At 38.8% G+C, this 20,981-nt stretch overlaps 1 protein-coding gene across 1 annotated transcript; it reads right to left on the reverse strand.

Moving 5' to 3' along the window:
* Positions 1-18,536: 18,536 nt before the first annotated feature.
* LOC149900930 (uncharacterized) lies at positions 18,537-20,708 on the reverse strand. Its single transcript, XM_090112618.1, has one exon. It carries the CDS (start codon positions 20,704-20,706, stop codon positions 18,742-18,744), a length of 1,965 nt encoding a protein of 654 aa, XP_089968744.1. The 5' UTR covers positions 20,707-20,708; the 3' UTR covers positions 18,537-18,741.
* Between the last annotated feature and the right edge of the window lie 273 nt (positions 20,709-20,981).

The raw sequence follows: 20,981 nt of genomic DNA on the forward strand, positions 1-20,981 counted from the left end.
CTCTGGCAGCGAGCACTTGTCGGCGATAGCGCTCGTCCCATTATTCCAGCCACAATCGAGACCTAGGCACTAGGTTCAATAACAACTCATACATAGTTATTTCGCTTAGCATTTTATCAAACTAGTGTAGTTACAAATCACTGTGACATCATTATCTTCTCAATCTGTGTCCGTAATACCCTCATATTAATAAAACATAGCGGGTTCGAGTCCCGTCGGTGCTTTTTGCGGCGCGAGAACAAGCGCGATGAATTATTTATATTATTTATGGTTTCGCGGATGAACATTGTATTCAAATAGTGTTTGATATCGTCGCCGGCGATACTGCGCGCGCAGATAAGCCGAGACGCCTTTAATTGTGCTCCAGCAACCGGCAACCGGCATACCTCGGATGCTGGAACCATTGCGTGTAGCTCGGTAAATGCGTTTTGTAACTGATCTGGTACATCAACATAATAATGTTTAATATTGTGTTGAAAGCGGAGCCTAAAGTATTAATACATTTGTGTTCAGAGAAGTAAAGTCTATTATAAAGATGCTGATTCACATTAATTGTATGATCACTTCTCTTTAGAGATATGTCAGAAGTATGTATAAATGTTGTCGTACCTGTTTTAACTTAGGTATCTCAAGAGAATATTAAAATTAACAGTTTGCACATTTACAATATACCTGCGCAGTGGGATTTATAATCGTGATTGATGTTACAGCATTTTAAGATTAAGAGCTGATTTTTACTGAATTGTATTTAGTCATTTAACGTTATATCCTTGTTAAATAAACTACGGAATCAATAAGACCAAGTCATGTAAAGTCAGTGAAGGAATGTAATGAGGTAAATTAAATCAAATGTAAGTAAAAACTGGACGCGTAAGCCACATGTCGATAAATAACATACAATTAAATACAAATGATCAGAATGCGAATGTGATCAATAATAATGGAGCAGTAAACCTTGGCGTGTCCTGCGCTGGACCAACTCATAGATTTATGAGATGGATTTCATTTGAAAATTTATATAACTCTCGATTTTCTATCTTACTTTTGCTGTCGTGAGAATAAATAACTACCTACTTGGTTTTTCATCGATCAATTCACTCGATGTTATATATTATTTTTTATTCCAGTTAATATCATGAGCCAATTAATTTCCTCGTTTTTCACTAACTTCCTGCACAGATACCCGCATTTAAGCCCGAGCTAAGTGAGTGCCTTTTAATTTAAAAGTAAATACCAATTAAGTGAGATAAAGTCAGTAAGTTTGTGTTGTTTTTATTTAAATTCACAAAATGTGTAACCTGAATAGTTTGACTTGCACGTCTCGGGCCGCCGCAGGGAGCCGCGCTTGGGCCAGCGCCTCACCACGTTCTTGCGATACCCTGCATAGTCTTCTTTGAAAAATGTCTGCCTTAATTAATCACGTTTACATATAATGTGTTAAGTAAAGTTAGGTTCTACAGATACTAGATTCATACATATAAAATAACATAATTCTTTCCATTACAATGGATTTGTAATTCGCTATCGATGGGAATTATGACATATTAAACAAGCATCGAAAATAATCATTAATCCATTGTTGAACGCGAGTAACGAGGTAATAATCATCTAATATGCAAAGTGATGATGATATCGCCAAAATGAATATAGACAAAGAGCGATGCAATCCAATGCTTCGTCCGAAATGCTAAGTCAGATCTGATGGATAAGACGACGAAATAAATATGAATGTCGAAAGCGAACGACAAAACGATAAATAACAATGAAGTGGAGCGGTGCGTGATGGAGGAATGATTCTCTGCAATTATTTGTTAATTACTTTTGTCGAATAAATAATTGTTCGTCACGCGCTGCGCAACGCGGCGAGATTTATTGATTTGTGCCTTTTGAAATCTCTGTTTGATGATCATCAATTATATTCTTTAGTCGGACAGCTTCTTTGGCGCAATTGTTTGCGCAAATTGAAATTAAAATAGATATGGTGTGGCTTTCATTTAATTATGACTGCCTGATTGACGTATTAATTAATATCCGTCCGTTCCAGCCTTTTAAGACGTCCACTGCAGGACATAGGCCTCCCCCAAAGATTTCCATAACGACCGATCACCAGCGGCCTGACTCCAACGGCTCCCCGCCACTTTGATCAGGTCGTCTGTCCACCTCGTTGAAGGCCGTCCCACACTGCGACGTCCTGTACGTGGTCGCCATTCGAGAACCTTTTTGCCCCAACGGCCATCGGTTCTACGGGCTATATGCCCGGCCCAACGCCACTTCAACGTACTAATACGGTGGGCTATGTCGGTGACTTTAGTTCTTTTGCGGATCTCCTCATTTCTGATTCGATCACGCAAAGAAACCCCGAGCATAGCCCTTTCCATAGCTCGTTGAGCGACGCGGAGCTTGTGCACAATGCCCGCGGTTAGGGACCACGTCTCAGATCCGTATGTCAACACTGGTAACACACACTGCTCGAAGACTTTCGTCTTCAGGCACTGAGGGATTTTGGACGAAAAGATGTTGCGTAGTTTCCCGAACGCTGCCCAGCCGAGTCGGATTCGACGATTGACCTCTTTCCCGAAATTGGACTTACCTAATTGGACGGTTTGTCCCAGGTAAACGTATTCGTCAACAATTTCGAGAATAGAGTTTCCAACTGATACCGGAGTGGGCACAACATGGACATTTGACATGATTTTCGTCTTGTCCATGTTCATGCTAAGGCCCACTTGTTGTGAAACTCTGTAGAGGTCACCGAGCATTGTATTGAGGTCTTCCAGGGATTCTGCCATGACTACGATATCGTCCGCAAATCGAAGGTGAGTGATGTACTCGCCATTAACATTGATGCCAAATCCTTGCCAGTCCAGGAGCTTGAAGACGTCTTCTAAAGCAGCGGTAAACAGTTTCGGAGAAATTACATCTCCTTGCCTGACCCCGCGCTGCAGAGGAATTGCCTTTGTGCAGTGCTCCTGAACCCGGACTGACATAGTGGCGTTTTCATACAAACTTCTCAACACTTCGATATACCGATAGTCAATGCGGCAACGCTGAAGAGACCTCAATACGGCCCAAGTCTCGATCGAATCAAAGGCTTTTTCATAGTCCACAAACGCCAAGCATAATGGCAGATTATACTCCTCCGTCTTCTGTATAATCTGCCGCAGCGTATGAATGTGGTCCATGGTGCTAAAGCCTCTTCGGAAACCGGCTTGTTCAGGAGGCTGGAAGTCATCAAGCCTGCGTTCGAGACGATTCGTGATGACTCTCGAGAACAGCTTATAAACATGGCTCAGCAGTGATATTGGCCTGTAGTTCTTCAACAGGGTTTTGTCTCCCTTTTTGAAGAAGAGGACAACCATACTGCTGCTCCACGCTTTTGGCGCAGTGCCCTCGAGTAAGGTGGAAGTGAATAACCTCTGTAGCATTCTGAGGATTGGTTTGCCACCCGCTCTCAGTAGCTCAGAGGTGATTCCATCCTCACCCGGCGCCTTATTGTTCTTAAGCTGTTTGAGAGCCATCCTAATCTCGTACAGGCTGATGTCCGGGATATCTTCGGTGTAATGTCGGGTTAGTCGGGCTCTAGGATCTTTCGCCGGACTTGCAACAGGCTTAGCAACGGAGGTGTAAAGATGTCCATAAAACTTCTCAACCTCTCCTAGTAGCTCTGGTTGAGACGACACCACTTTACCACTATCCGTCTTCAGCTTAGTCAGCCGGCTTTGCCCAATAGATTCATCTCTTGCGAACACTTTTGTGCCTTTATTCCGCTGTATCGCCTCTTCAATATTTTTCGTATTGAAGAGGCGGATGTCGTGTCGCAAGGACTTTGTAATCCGTCTATTGAGCTGCCTATATGACTTCGCATCATCGGAAGTATGTAGTAGCAAGGAGCGTCGTTCTTCCAGGAGCTTGAGGGTATGGGCGGAAAGTTTTTGGGACCTATTTCGACGGGGTGTCTTGCAGTGATGCAACCCTACCGTACGAATCGTTTCGATAAGCCTGTTGTTCAGATCGTCCACAGATACGTCATCGCCTAGGCAAGCAAAGCGATTTTGGAGCTCGAGTTGAAAGCTTTCGGGGTTCTGGATTTGGGTGCGGAACGGTCGAAGAGTTGACCTCATCAAGCGAGACCTTTCCAGTTTCACATTTATATTCAATGTGCCTCTTACCATTCGGTGATCACTACCGGTTTTTATCCTATTAATCACAGAAACATCATTGAATATATGTCTCCTTGTTGTCATGATGAAGTCAATCTCATTCCTCGTTTTACCGTCAGGGCTTATCCAGGTCCACTTTCTGTGCGGAGATTTCTGGAAGAAGGAATTCATCATGAAGAGTCCTTCCTTCTCCAAAAATTCAGCGAGCCTCTGGCCCCTCGGGTTGCGCTGCCCAAATCCAAATTGCCCCACTCTCAACTCATCATCGCCTCTCTTGCCCAGTTTCGCGTTGAAATCCCCCATCACAACATTGAAATGTGTTTTCGAGGTGTGTAAGGCTCTACTGATGTCCTCACACATTACCTCCACATCTTCATCTGAGTGTGCCGAGGTCGGCGCGTAGACCTGAATGACCTTCAAAGAATATCTATCAGATATTTTGAGGACCAGGTACGCTACCCTGCTCGACACACTTTCGATGGCTATGATGTTGTTAATGAGGGGTCTGCGAACGATAAACCCTATTCCACCTTGGGACTGTTGGTCGCCCTCCCGGTAGAAGAATAAATTACCGGATGTCAATGTTATCGTGTCCTCCCCCTGTCTTCGGACTTCTGATAACCCTATGACATCCCAGCGTAACTTACTCAATTCTTCTTCCAGCTCAACAATCTTTTCGTCCGTCCTCAACGTGCGTGCGTTGTATGTTACCAGGGCCAGGGGTCGTCGGGAGTGGTAGCCGGATCGCTTCCGGTGATTCTTAGCACCCCCCGCCCCGCCGTTACCATGGCCGCTACCGTAGCCAGGAATAGCGGAGCTGCCGGGTACTAGGGGCCTGGTTGTTGTTGCACTATTCATGTGTTTTTTATGTGTATCTATTTGGGGGGAAAGAATGCCAATACTCGCCACGCTTGGCAGGCGGGTTGGCGAGCGCAGTTGATGGTGGGGGAGATCATGCATAACGCTGCTGCCCGTTTGCATGTAGTTAACCCTTAGTCGCCTCTTACGACACCCACGGGTAGAGATGGGGTAGTGCTATTCTAGGCCGGCACCACACGGCACATTTTTATATAATATCAGAGCAATTTATTTTCTTTCGAAATTTACCTTCTTTTATATATAAAACAGGTGGCTTTAATACAAAAACATGTGCTATGTACACTTGGAATTACCATTTTGAGAGCTAATAATAACGATGCCCTGAAAAAATATTTACCACAAACATTCGCTGTTGACAGTTCTCAATACACAACCCATTGAAGCTACTGTGAGAGTCCACTTGTTCGAATAAAGCAAAATCAATCTCGACAACTTTATCAAATATTTTTACTCTTATTTATATAAAGCATGAATTTTTCGAGAGCAAATAGATGATACATCGATGTGAGTGTTGTACATTGCTGTCTCCTCGATACTGCATATATTCTCACGTGTATCAAATACAGCAATGTATGCAAAGCGAGATGTATAATCGTGTGGTGCCGTGGGAGTAAGTTGTGTTGGACAGCAAGTAGTGGCAGTACCGTTACCGTCTCAACGAGAGCTCTTCAGTCCCAACAAGTACTCGGTATTTATAAAGACACATCGCTTTTAATGATTGCTTTATTATTTATAGGAGCTATGAATAATAAATGAATGACATAGAAGAATTTCCAACGTCCATAGATTGTTTCAAACGTCTTGTTTCAGGACGATAGAGTAGTTATTACTGTTTATTCACTGCTGTCTCCTTCATGTAAATAGGAATACTTCCATTGAAAAATAAGATAATAATAAATCCTTATTAGATATAATAGAACTAACTATGTTTAACTTTAATTGAAGTATGATAGGGATTTTGAAATAACAGAGAACCGTTTAATAACTCACTGGGCAATAAACTATATGTTCAATTAATAAATACACCTAAAAAATTTGAAACGATATTTTTTGTATTGATAGACACACACAATTGTATTGATTGCAAACTAGCCTGGTCGTGAATCCCCTACTTATCGATTTGAAGTTCTAAGTCCTCACTACTGAGCCAAAACTGCATTATTATTCATAATAATAAAATACTTTATATATTTAACTATATATTTCGTATCATCGATCATCAAAGCCTAAATTAGTTCAGCTAAACGGTAAGACATGTACTGACTGTAAGGCGCTACGAAGGCCGGATCAGCTATAGTTTCAAATACATACAATAATCACAAATACTACAATACATTCCCTATCGCTCGTGTTTAGGAAGTTCAGCTATAAACAAGGTTCGTGGCTTCGCTCACGGTATCGGTATCACTGCAGTGCTCAGCTCCTGATGTGCAGACAACACTTACAGCTCTGCGCAAACGTGATGCATAATTCACAAGAACCTTACTTACTACAGAAATATGGAATAGATTTATGTGGTTAGTAGTAGGAGGAAAATGAAGTATGGTGAAATTATGATGTTGATGTCTCTGTTTTGATGGTGTCATTAACCTTATAAGTGACAGATTTGAAATGTTGGAATAGTTTTAATTTATACCATTTTGAACACATTATTATACTATAATTTAAAGCAAGATTAGTTTTCAATAACAATATGGTATTTACGACAGCCCGCAGAGAAATGGCGAAATAGCGCGTATTAATTTTTTCCCGATAATGAAACTAGAAGAGGACAGCGGGTGGGCTCTAAATTACATTTGGATACAAATAAATGAATCAACGCTCGTTCACATTCCGCTGATGGCTCGGAGCTCGTGACTCATCAATTAAATCTCCGATGTCGTATTTTTTATTAATTAACAGTGGCCTCCTCGCGATCGCGATGCGAAGCATTTTCGACTTGTCCGGTCCGATGTGTTATTACTATTTTGAAGAGGGTGAAATTTAATGCGATAGCTGACTTCTTTCAAGTTAAAATGAATAGGACTAAATGGCTTTGTCTGTCTGTTACACTTGATTAAAATGTTTATAATTTTAATAACAAGTTTCAATATTTAATTTATTGTTGCTTTACTGAGCTATTTACTGTTTTATTTGTATTATGTATCTGATCTTTCCTTGATTCTATCGGAGTATGCTCTATTCGGAAGTGATGGAATCTTTTATTTTCTACATTAAATTTTGTTCTCTCTAAGAAAAAGGTGTTTTATTAGTGTGTCTGATTCATTAATATGTGAAACTATGTGAAAAATTATCTTGCTTTCCAGGCTCTAGATATACTTGATGAATAGAAATTAACATTTCATATTAATTAGGTTCATGTATAGATGTTTGTATGATAAAAAATAAAAATAAAAGCCTTAAAACAAAGTATAAAATATTAAGGAATAACTGGTTGATAAATGATGACAAATGCACGTTTCTCTTCTCTTTGTACCTCGTTATTTATTTATACTATAAGTACGGATTACCCGGCTCCGTTCCACATTTGGTTCCCCTTTGTTTTATATCCGCTTTCATTCTGACGGATCGCTGACAAGTGACAACTATCCTCCTTTACAAACACTTGAGGCTCATTGCGAGGATTACGGTGATAAATAGCGGCCAGTTATGGCTTGATTCTGTGTTATGTTGAATGTGATTATTGTTTAACTGTGAAAAAAGATATAATACAAGAACATAGCTGTCTAAAGATAAGTGACAACAACCCTAAAAAAATACTCAACAATAATAATTATTAAGGACTCAAGCTCTACTGAGCTTAAGTCATAAATTATTGTTGTTGATTAAGTTTTTTTAATCAATAATTTATAAAAATTATATACACTAGATATAAGCTCAATAAATTACATTTAAATGCTCAATAAATGCAATAAAAATAACGCTTCTCATGAACCGTCAGCTTCTGCAAATCTGCAGACAAGACAGGCGGAAAATTGAATAAAACAAACATACAGACAACACAGAATCGCTCACTTGGAATTCATATTGGTAGATTGTTTTGACTGTATTATAATTATAATTTATAATCCACTCTTGTAATTAAATTGTATTGACTATTGCAATTTTTTTTCTATTTCACAATATTCTAGATACAATCAGTAAAACCTCTGATTTGAAATGGCATTTGTATAATGATAGTATTTTATAAAATCTAAATTGAATAGGTACAAATAACAAAACCGAGAAAAATGAGTTCTAAAATCTATTTCGCTCATACATATTAAGTTTTTACCAATCGTGTTTTTGGCTATTCGATTCATTTTGCAAATATTACGTCATTGTCATGTCACGCCTTCCGGTGACATCTCGAAAACTTGTCGTATCACTGAGGTAAACGATCTCTACATGAGTTATAAATGTTTGGAGTTGGGAAATGCGTGCGTCACGCCGCGTGTCATGCTGCAGGATGACGCGGGACACGCTGGTGGCTGGAGCGGGACTTTTAGCGAAAGAAAACATAAGTTTAATTGAAATACATATACATATGTAATATTGTGTTGAGGTTTAGAGAGCGGATTCGGTTTTATGTACTGGAATAGTAGTTGTAGAGTCGATTCTACAATATACGATTAAGAAGGGCATTGTATTATTATATTTTTAATTAACCTAGTATTTATTTGTTTAATACGACACACCATGATATTATAAATATTTAAATATGGTATGGTTAATTTTTCAATTTATAAAAATTCATGGCTCTATTTTATTCTAACAATCATTAACCATTTTAACCCTATTCGTGCACGTCAAAATTATCGTTGCGAATTGTATTAAATATAAATAAGCTTATATTATAAACGTCATGACTCGCTCCCGCTCAGTACAGCCTGTACACAAGCGCAGCCTTCCAGTCCAATATTCGAACAAAGTTAATTAAAATAAGGCTTTTAGCCGATAGCATCTTAAAAGCAAATGTTTTGAGATGACTGATAAGCGGCGATGTGAGTGTGGTACATTAGCTGTTCTTTTGTTACCGAGCAACCGCTCTCTTATGGACAAACATGCGAAATAATAATAATCCGCTGTGTCTAGCAATTGCTCTAAATACTTGGAGATAATGTGTGTTTGTGCAACAGCTTTCGTGCGCTCTTGAGCTTGATGCTTATCTAAATTGAGAAGTGGTGGCTGAAAAATGTATAGTAGATAAAATTAAATAGTACATATAAACAAGTGAACGTTATAAGGTTATATTATAGCTATGTTCTTTTGGCTTAGGGCCGATTTTTCAATCGCGAGATAAACAGTCTAATAAGTACCCCTCGAATAGATTTATTCAATTATTTATCTAACTCTTATCGGCTCGCCAATTTTTCAATCGTGATTTATTTGATGAATAACTATCTGACCAAATATTTCCATATTGGCAGCTCTGCTCTCGGAGTGGCGAAACAAACATATTAAATTAGTCAGGTTAGAGCGGGATAGAGTCAACTCTTGCAATTTGTCAACAACCGTCATTATGACTCACGTCAGGAGTGCACTTGTCTTCTATGATTGTTGATTGTTGTTTTGATTCGAGTAAAGAGTTTGGTTAAATTTGTGTTTCAATTTATATATTTTACGATGGAAACGACATACTTAAAGGCAGCGTTCGGCAAATTTTCAATGGCATGGTCATCAGTACTATCAAAAACATCAATTTCAATATGATTTTAATTGATTATAATTATATAGAAAGAGGTTTAATTGTTAATAATTCTACGCTCTATGTTATGACATACGAAAATATCTCAAATTTGACGCGTCAGTTGTCAACTCAAACGCCTAACAGTCGAATAGCGCGCTATCTGGCCGTTGGAGCGGCAAATAGATTTATTCCTCAAATAACGTAGTTATTCGATAGATAAGTCCTATTCGTCTATTGAAAAATTGAATATTTTGTTAACTGAAGAATAAAGTCTATCTAGCTGTTTATCTGGGCATTGAAAAATCGGCCCTTAAATGATTTAATAATGTTGATTTACCGACTTAATAATGTTGTAATGTCTCAGCATAATTTATGTGTAAAGTAGGTAGTTACGTTAAAAATAATAAGTGTTCCACATAAATTGTTGGCTTAGACTGTATAAAATAACTTTGTATTAAGTTTACAATAGAAATAACTAAGGACAGAGCAATAAAACGGTATCCAAATGCTTAATAACAAATTGTTAATTTACTGTAGCGTACAGTAACTAGTAGTAACTAGTAGGTAGTAGTACTTTCTGTTAACCAACTTTTCGATACTAACCTAATTCCAAGTTAACCACATTAGCATTACCTGTGACCATAAATTTACACTGACGCTAAACCGTGTAAGTTCCCGTATAAGGAAAGCCCGCGGGTTCGCTCGCAGGTACATGCGACAACATTACATATTAACCTACCTGCTTGGTAATTGGCTCCCATAATTAAAACTGATTACTTGGAAAAGCCTCTAATAAAAGTATATGGAATGAAATATGCTTGACACCGATGTTTAGATGTTTATTATTTTAATTGCGTATTATATAACCCAATTAAAACTGTTATTAAAATTATATGGTTTCATGTATGGTAAGCATTAGTGGAATGAAAGCGGATGTCCATTAAATTATAAATATGTATTATAATATAGTATGTGTGGAATTTAATGGACTTTGTTTTTACTCGGTAAACATTGAGGGGGTTTATGGTGTAGTTTATTGTAGGCGTGGTAGAGCTCTCGACAGTAGTTCATAAAAACTATCTAGTTTCGAAGATTTCGCTACTATTTTACTATTAATTTTTAGAATAGTATGCTTTGACCATGGATTATTTATCCTTCTATACCTATATCTAGATTCTAGGCACGGGCCTAGCCTGGGCGAGCGGCTAATTGTTAACAAATATTTGAACATAGTCTTTATTTTACGAAGCAATATTATATTCTAATGATTGCTGTTAGTGTGAAGTGGCCTCGTAAATTCCACCACTATGTTATTTATTTCTCTCTCTTGTTAACTTGAAGCTGCCGCGAAACAATTGGTCATTCCGCATAGATAAAATATAGTTTTGCTTCAAAGCGTAGCGTGAAATTTAAAATAATTTAGCATCAAGTCGGACGTGAGTTGCGCTCCGCAGTCGAGTTAAGCCAATAAAGATCGCGAAAGTGCCGACCTGCACTGTGAGCCGCTGGAGGCTTGTTGTGTAGGGCTGCCACTAATTTATATTTTACTTTTATTGTTTGAAGAGGAAGAATGTGTTTGCCTTGTATTTGATTTCTATATTGTCTTAAAATTTTAAATATTTTATTACACAAGGGCAATATTGGTAAAAAAAAAAAGTTATTTGTTAAATAAACAGGTATCAATAACAAAATGGATAAACATTGAAAAATTCATATTAAAATTATTATAATTAGTAATTTATTGAAGTTGACAACCCTAATAGCAATAAATGTCATTACGCTTTGAGCTCTACTCTTTGTACCTTCACCTTTAATTTCAATTACAAAATAGCCGAGTACAGTTTGATCCAAATCCGAATTCCAAAGCATCCCGTTTCCAAGTTCCAATGTATCACACAAGCGATTGCTATTCAGCTCAGTTCGACCGAAGTCAACAAATGCAAGCAAATTGGCCCCGTACATATTTATGGGGCATGTGGGTTACTCTGATAACTCAGCACTGTTAGGTGCGTTCTCTAACGAGACACGAATATTGTAATCTGGCGCTGATTTGCTATGAATTGCTAAAACGGACCACCTCCATACAATGCTCCTTGCACTTTAACTGGGTCAACTCTGGATCATTGTTTATATCAATGCTGAACTCTTGTTCATTGTTTACCTTATACTATTCTAGTTCGTTTGTTTTCGACGGAAAGTTTTATAATATCGTTCTATCTAATGCATCAACGACTTCATTGTTTTATGTGTTTTCGATTTTACAACTATCTGTACACTAACGTATTCGTGTACCTATGTATGTTTGTGTTAATAATTATAACATTACCAAGATAAATCCAAAGTGACATCCCTATTACATATTCGAAAGCTAATCAAAAAAACATTTAAATAATAATATGTAGTTTAAAAAAACTAAAAAACACGCTTTTTATAGAAAACCGAACTAAAAAATAGAAAATTTTATCAAATTTGTGTATTGTCATCGGTCCTCAATAAATCTACAAAGTTTGAACGAAATCTGGCCGTTTAAAGTGGGTCAAAATCGCGCCCAAAGAAGTCGGTTACAAACATACAAACATACAGGTGAAGCTAATATAAAGCGTGTAAAAATGCCTTACAACCAGGCGATTAATGAAATCACCAATTATTCTCAGCCATGTCACGTCATGTTTCTATGTTTGCAAATACAGATGAGCGGATAAGATGGCGATCGAGTTGGAGCAGAATTAGTGCAAGTCCTAATTGATGATGCTGTGATGAGATAAATGGACACGTCTCGTAATGCGCGCCTCACGACACTGTCTGTGGTCGGCGATTGTTACCGTCACATGCAATGCTCATTTTTAAAGTCTACTTGATGATAGTGAAATTAATTGTTTTAAAATAAAATTCGTGACTCCGTTTTCAATGTATTTATTTAATATTTTTATTTCTATTTATCAGCGCGAGCGTGGGGTGAGTTAAGTAACTGGACTAAATTATTTTCCATTCTTATTCAAGATTAAGTAACGCGATTATATTAATTTTATTTTATTGTTTTTGATTAGATTGTCTCGTCATCTATTGTATTTACATTTTTACTTAAGATTTATTGTACCTACAGTACATTCCTTATAAATTAAGTATTGACTGTACTTAAATTGAATTAAAATTCCGTGTAAAACGTGATAAAGAATCAGACAGCAATAAATACATGAACAACAGGAGGAGTAACATCAAACGCGGCTCACTCAGCTGCGTGATAGCTTTCCGTTTAAACAAAAACTTTTGGGGTGGTGCAAGGCATAGCATTTAGATATTAATTATTTTTGTGACATTTGAAGATGTGATGAATGTAATACCTATAATACTACGAAAACATAGCCACGGGAATATAACTAGCCATGTTTGCTTCTGTTTGTGTTCTAAACTTTAATTTCTTGGGCTTCATAGGTACATTACTTTCCAAATTACACTTTAACTTCTGTTAATTTTTAAATTATGTGTTGCAATGCTATTTATAAGTTATAACAAAACTGGGACTGTACAAGGGCAATGTTTTGAAGTAAATCCGCTGGTCGCTTGTATCTGAAAAATGAAATAAAGCTCACACTCGCCCAATTACGAGAATTAAATCCTGCACTTTCACCAGCTAATAACTAGCTCACGAGCCGTCTCGCCATCCCCCCTCCCCACTCCCCCAGCTCGTACAATGACCTCCTCATAAACTGAGTAATTCCTGGTTGAGTTATTAATTTGGATTTGGCAAGGTTAAAATGCTCTTAGATGTAAGAAGTACCTATACGTAGAAACTATTTGATGTGCCTATACTAGCTTCTCGTCAAAATAAAACTAGCTCCACAGTCCATATTATCGCTTATTTCGGTGAAAAAAATAAAAAAAAAACTCTCTCCTACTCTACTATTTTTACCAAGCATAATAGTTATTCGCATAACTATAGCACTCTACATCGGTAAATGTTTTCTTTCTTTCTCAAATTGCTAAAAGTAAGGTGATGGTAATTGGCGCGATGTCGCTAATGTGTCGTGTGTCGCGCCGTAATGTCGCGCGGCCGCTCTGTGACTCTTCGCATTTCGGCCTCAACCTAACTGTAAGGATCTTACCAGGCAGGGCTGTCACTAGTTAGGTGATATTATCTCTATAAGCTGTAATTTGACAAACAACTGGATTCAGTATTAAATCGTTTTTAAAGTTTTCTTGCTTTTTTTAAAGTGAAACTTTTATTACATCGTCTCAAACTTTTTGGTCTGTGTAGCGCATGTCGCGTGTATCGCGGCTGCCGAGTAGGTATACATACCTACTCGGCAGCCGACCGTCGCGCGACATGCGCTACACAAAGCAGAATTCGGAACCGTTCGAACAGTTTCACTTTTACCGTGGTTTCATAAAACCACACAACATTTTTTTTAATCTTCTCCTACATCTACCGATATCTAATCTATCTTTATCTCTATGACTATACTTTCTTGTTTCTTTACTTTAATAATATTTCATTTATCTACCTTTCTTTATTTTTCCTAGGTTTTACTTATTACGTCACGATTAATAGCACAGCTAAATCATATGCATCTAAATCTTATATATAAAAATGAATCACAAAATGTGTTGGTAAGCTCATAACTCGAGAACGGCTGAACCGATTTCATTTTTTATTATATTCCTTGAAGTACGAGGATGGTTCTTATGTAGAGAAAACGTAAAAATTATGTACCACGGGCGAAGCCGGGGCGCTAGTTCTAAAATAAAATGATCTATACTTGATGTATGCCTAATTGAAGTTTACTTTGAATATACATATTACATTTTCAGGTTTCACACATACACTTTCACACATACGCATACCTAGATTTCCTAAGCCACAGATCGGTATCAGTAGCATATACGTAGCAGCCCTATAGGGCGGTCGCATGTCGGCGCATGTCGCGCTAACGAGCGACGTGACGTCACGCGACGCGCAATTACACGCGACACGACACCGTCACGACATCGTCACGACCCAAAACGCATCGCACAAGCAAGCTTAATTAGATTTATCACTGAATTTTAATTTATTTAAAGCAGGGTCAATATGCTTGCTCTCGAAGTGCCTTTAAGCTCGAACTGATACTTATATAATATTTGCACGTATAAAGCTTTGTATAAAGTAATGAAAGCTTTTTTTATTATAACACTCACAGAATTTCAAATAAATATATTATCAATAGATACAATATTGCATGCAAATATTTTGTTATTATTTTAAAGATCAGAATGATGTAGAGAATAGGAAATTCTGCATTGACTTCGATTTTATTTATAATGAAAAATGAAAATGAAAATGAAAAAGAAATAAATTTATTTTTCATTTTCATTTTCAATTAGTGATTGTTCTTTTTACTTACTGAACTTACTTACGTTCTAATTACTGAAAACATTGAACGACTAAAGGCTTTATTACGTTTATTATACGTTTGTTTTATAAGGAAAAAATACTTAATTAATTGATTAAAATCGAATGAATGCAAATACTTATTAATAAAAGAAAATACATATTTAACTAAAAACATAATCCAAATATTCCAGAGATAATACCACGAGTGTAATTAAGATTAAACTCAACAATGGCTCGTAGCATCAGTTTAATTGAGCCGACATGTCGTCACGGTGTCGTAACGCTGTCGTCACGGTGCCGTTCCGGGAGTCACGGGGATTTAACATTCATTTGTTTGTCCACGCTCATTAATCCCTCGTTTTGTTTGTAATTACAGTTTCAATTTAAACCCTCATACGGATTAACGCCGTGCCCCGTGGTTGTCAGTGTGCTGTGGTTTTTGAAGAAATGTAAGAAAGAATAAAGCTTTCAATGGGTTTGTAAAGTTTCTAAGTCGAGTGATACCAAATTAATTAAATGTCTCCTAGTAGCTTTATTGCGTGGTTTCGCCTGATAACTAAATATAAAAACTAAATCTCTTAAATGACGATCATTAATTATCTAAGTAACAAACGTTTTGTCGTTGATTTTGTGTGAGAGCAATGAATATATTACCGGAACTATCGGAGGTGCTAGCAATTATGTGCTATTTTTTTAATGGAATTTTATTTGTGTTTGATTCTTAGAAAATTGTATCAATCAATAGATCTATTCAGACTTGAATTCAATTATCTGCTTGATTTATACACGAACACTCTTTGTAAGTTTTTTGTAACGCTAAATATGCTATTACGAATTTAATTGCCTGTACTATTAAATGTCATAACAGTTATAAATATAATTTATAATAGTTCTGCTTTAATCACATAAATACAGATGATTCATTTCATAATAGACGAAAATACATTTGCATTAGATATAGCGAGATAACTGCCGGCGGACAATTTATTAGCAATAAAAAGTTAATAGCTAATAAATAAACTGTAACACACTATTCCGAAGCGTTCAATTCCCGGTGGAAATAATTGAAATATCTCGCAGGCAATTTACAAACAAGCGATAGATCGCTTTAATTAGGTATAGAGCGCGCGACACCGGACACCGCGGGCCATTGTCTCGCTATTGTCCGACCAATTAGTTACGACATAATTGACGCTATCTATCGGACAAATTGAGCGCGAAATCGATCGCTATCGACCAATGACCGCCGCCCTTTCACATTATGGCCAATTGGAGCGGCGCGTTGTGGAGCTAGCCGCTGTGATTGGTCGGTAATGCCGCACAATGCGCCTGAAACGTGAAACTTTCGCGACCATGTTGGTTTCGGGGTGAGCTGGTGTGTAGCCGCTGCCGTGCCCTTTGCCCTTTGATTGGCGCGCGGCGGCCACCCGGCTGCAGCGCCCGGCACGGTTTCATCTTACAGCCCTGTATTTGATCCCCATAACGACTTTATTTCCTTTTGCCTTCGAATGTTATAAATATTGGTAGAAAGAAAGTTGTTTTATTACATATCGTCAGTCTCTAAAGGTATTGTGTAAAGGAAATCTTATACTCTTAGGTATACCTATTATTCTTAAGGGGAATGTATAATTAACTATTTCAAATGTAAAAGTAAACTCTATCCTAAAATATTTTCATTGGTATTCATTCACATCAATTGTATTAACTTCAATAGAGTAGCTTGTTTATAGAAAAGCGTTTTTCTCTTTAATGGAAAAGTGAGGCGTCTCTAGGTACATGATTTAAGTCTCTATTATTACGTACTACAAATCTACAGTAGAATAGTAGAGAGCTCTATTATTACTACACATTACTACAAATTGATAAGAAAGTTTGGGCATTATTGGTAGGATCGATGTGCATTAAAAACTATCAATACCTTACATGGATAGGAAGAAGTACGTTTAGTATCTAATGCTTTACACAACTTATACAAAAATAAGGCACAATTTGCCGTTCAGTCTGAACACATTTTATTTAATCTGTTGTCTAGACCTTGGTGGTCCCATTCATATATAGCCGAACTTCCTCAGAAGCCTTAATTACATAATATTCAGATAAACACAAAACAATAGGTTTAATTAATGAACGCTCTCTATCGACCTTTCATAGGGAGATTAGGTGGTCAATGGGCAATTATGTCGGCCATTAGTGACCACCTGGGGGCGAGGGGAGCGGGGTGCGGGGGCCTGTGGGTGCAGGGGGAAGGGGGGGGGAGCTGGCCACCCGGGTGACCGACATAATTGGTGTCGTCGCTGCGAGCGTGTTAACGTCGGAACGCTTTTTATTATACAAATAAAGCGTTTTTGTTTTTATTGGGCTTCGATGTCGATTGTCGACCGCTAACAATGGATGGACAAAACCGCTTTGTTTCCGTTTATCGTAACATGTATTTGAAGTAATGCTTTCAATGATTCTTTAATCAATTTTTGTTTATTATAAAAAGGTACTTATTACAAGTGAAATTTAAGCAAATTTTATCTGATGCAATAAATATGCATTTTTTTAAATAAAGATAGACATGAGGTAAACATAATGAAATCCATGTGCAACCCATAACCAGGAATCGAACACAGATCCTTCAAATTAAAGTTCGCGTTTGCAACTTTTCTAAAGAACTTTTAAAGAGATAAATTACACATTAGGTAATTTCTTCAAATCAAAGTAAAGCTTTTCCAATCACGACTAATACTATAAATGTAATATATTTTATAAGAATACTTAAAAACTCGTTCGTTTTGAAATAATATTACAAAAACAAACTAACGAATATCTCTTTAACATAATAAATATCTAAATTTATGTGTATGTCTACAGATTGCTGTCCCCTAAATTGTTGAATTATATTCTCTAAAATACATCTATTGCTCCGGTCAATGTGTGTAAATTATAATAATAAGCAGTAAGAGTATTTATAATAATATATTCCATTAGCGGTTATGACGTGTCGGTTATTTAGTAATAGGGGAGACCGAGTTTGGTTGTCTCACGGGTTGGTTGTCACAGCGGTCTTAACACAAAACTGAACTATCGAATAAGTCTGTTGAACAGCGTGGCAAGAGCGATACAGTACAACGCTGTCCCAACTTCGCGTCAGACCGCTCCGATCTGCCGTGAGGGCCTCACACGTGTTTATTGTTTTCGCACAGCAAAAGTAAATTTTTGTGCTGCTGTGTTGAACCTCATAATTATACCTTCTTGTTTTACAGTAATAATCTTTCAGTGCATTTGATGATGATGAAATGTGTTTTATAATATCGTAGTATAGTTTTTTAGATATTCATTGATCGGAATTTATTTACAATTTTATTTTCCTAAAACGTGTTATGGGGCTCGTTGTCACAAATTTTCGGGGGCTGGTTTTTTTTTTTTTTTTTTTTTTTTAAAAGGCACCCGTCATCACAGGGTGTTCGCGCCACCTCTGGAATATTGTCCAGAGACATTATTTTCATTTTTTATTTGTTTACAAATACATAATTTTCAGCCACATAATAAATTAAAAATAAAATTATTACTAAATTAAAAATATTACAAATACAAAGTCAAAGATATTAAAATACTGGGTAAATAAAATAAATGCTACAAAATTGAAACTATCCTAATACTAATATCACAGAATCACATCACACGCCATTGTTACGCTTATTGACTACTTCTACAATATATTTACAATATTTAAAGAAAGTATCCCTACACTTGTCCCCCAGGGCGGAAGGCAGATTCTCACCCGTCATCGCCATGCCCAATTTTTGCTCAATAGCATATCTATTGCTTGCAAAAATCGGGCACTCGAGTAACAGGTGAGGAACCGTCTCCTCTACTCCGGGCTGACATAGACACGACGGATTCTCCTTCAGCTTGAATCTGTTCAAGTAGAAGGCGAATCCGCCGTGACCAGTCAGTACTTGTGTGGTGTGGTGTGTGATGTCTATTTTCCCGACTACCTTGTATGCAGCAGCAGCGCTTGGGAAAAAGAGCTTCGTGACTCCGGCCGTTCCTCCTACATCGTATCTCCTATCCCATTCGCTGATCGTATCCTGTCTCAAAATACGCTTGACGAATGAAACAGGACACAGATCGTAATCCGGTTTCTTCCTCAACCCCAGAGCGGCCTCCTTGGCTAACTCGTCTGCCCTTTCGTTCCCCCTAAGCCCTGCGTGCGCCTTAATCCAAAACAGGGAGACCTCCCGCCTCTGCAACGCAGCATTTCGGAGGGCCGCCCGTGTTTGCACAGCCAGGGGATGACGGGAACTCAGGGTAACCGCCTGGAGCGCCGATCTGGAGTCGCTAAAGACACCGACCTTTGCCGCTCCGCTCTTGCAGGCTATGTCTACTGCTCTTTTGAGCGCTAGGAGCTCAGCCTGATAGACGGTACAATACGGTGGCAACGCAAGCTTAACGGCCTTTGTCTCGGCCTCACCTTTCCATACGGAAAGGGCGGCTCCGACGCGACCCTCAATCTTGCTGCCGTCCGTATAGACCCTGTGGACGTGGCTGTCAACCACGTCGGCATAGGTGTCCTCATCTACCAAGCCGAACCCCAGCTCTACCTGCTCTGCCGGATGTGGGTCCTCAATCGCGGGTGCCATTCGTTCCACCTCCCTGTCCCTCAACACCGCCGGGTGCGACACACCCCTCCCGATCTCATAAAGCCTCGAAGCTTCGAGTATCCTGAGATCAAGAGGGAGAATCCCAGCCAGCAGCATCGCAGAGTTCAGGGAGACAGTCCGATATGCTCTGCAGATCTTCTGGGCAAAACCCCGTTGAACGGTGTTAAGCCTCTTTTGGACCCCCATCTTTTCCGCTGTGGGTGCCCACGCTGCTGATGCATACAAGATAGTCGGTTCTATAACGGCGATATATATGGTCTTAACTACTTGGGGGTTAAGCCCCCAACTTACTCTGGCTGCTCTCGCTAACAACTTGTAGCGGGCGATTGCCTTCTTGCAAACGCTCCCGACATGGTCGTTGAACGTCAGGCCGCCGTCAATAATAAGGCCCAGTATCTTAATATTATCGTAATACTGGATGTCCACACTACCCATTGTAAGTCGTGGCTTGTCATATTTTAGTTTTCGTGTCGAGAGCAGGGCACATGTCTTATGTGGCGCGAATTTCAGCTTATTTTTGACACCCCATTCGTCAATTATTCCTAATATGCGGTTTGCCTTGACCTCTATTTCTAAACCCGTATCTCCATCAAACACTAACACTATGTCGTCGGCAAACGCCTGACAGAACACTTTCATCTCCTCTAACATCCACAGCAGGGGATCCAACAAGAGGTCCCACAGGAGCGGTCCACCTATGGACCCCTGTACGCACCCCTTATTGGTTTCCCTACTCACTTCCACACCTGCATACCTTACATTCACTCCCCTTTCACTCAGGTAGCTGCTAATCACCCGCCTCAAGTTCACCGGACACCCAACTTCGGCCAACCGCACCTTTATGGCTGGCCACCAGGCGCTGTCGAAAGCTCCCTCTATGTCCAGCGAAACCACAACAGAAATCTTCTTCTCCTCCCTCTTATTTCTGATATGGTTCACTAGTCTATAGAGGGCGTCCTCGGTGCTCCTCTGTGGCATGAAACCATATTGATGGGGGCTTATTTTGGGCAGCAAGTAGAACCTGAGTCGGGCGACCAACATCTTTTCGAAGATTTTGCCGAGAACAGGTAAGAGACCGATCGGTCGATAGGCTTTCGGTACCCGGTATGATTCCCTGCCCGGCTTTCTCAGGACCACCACAGTCGCCCACTTCCACTGTTTGGGGAAGTAGGCGACAGTGAGGCACTTGTTCAACAGCGCAAGGAACCACTCCGGGTTACAATCTACAGCGTGCTGGCAGATGTCGGCCGTGA

Source organism: Colias eurytheme, chromosome 18, assembly GCF_061535395.1.
Source record: "Colias eurytheme isolate Ceu_HAF_F1 chromosome 18, ilColEury1 Martin Lab GWU primary, whole genome shotgun sequence".
Lineage (NCBI taxonomy): Eukaryota > Metazoa > Arthropoda > Insecta > Lepidoptera > Pieridae > Colias > Colias eurytheme.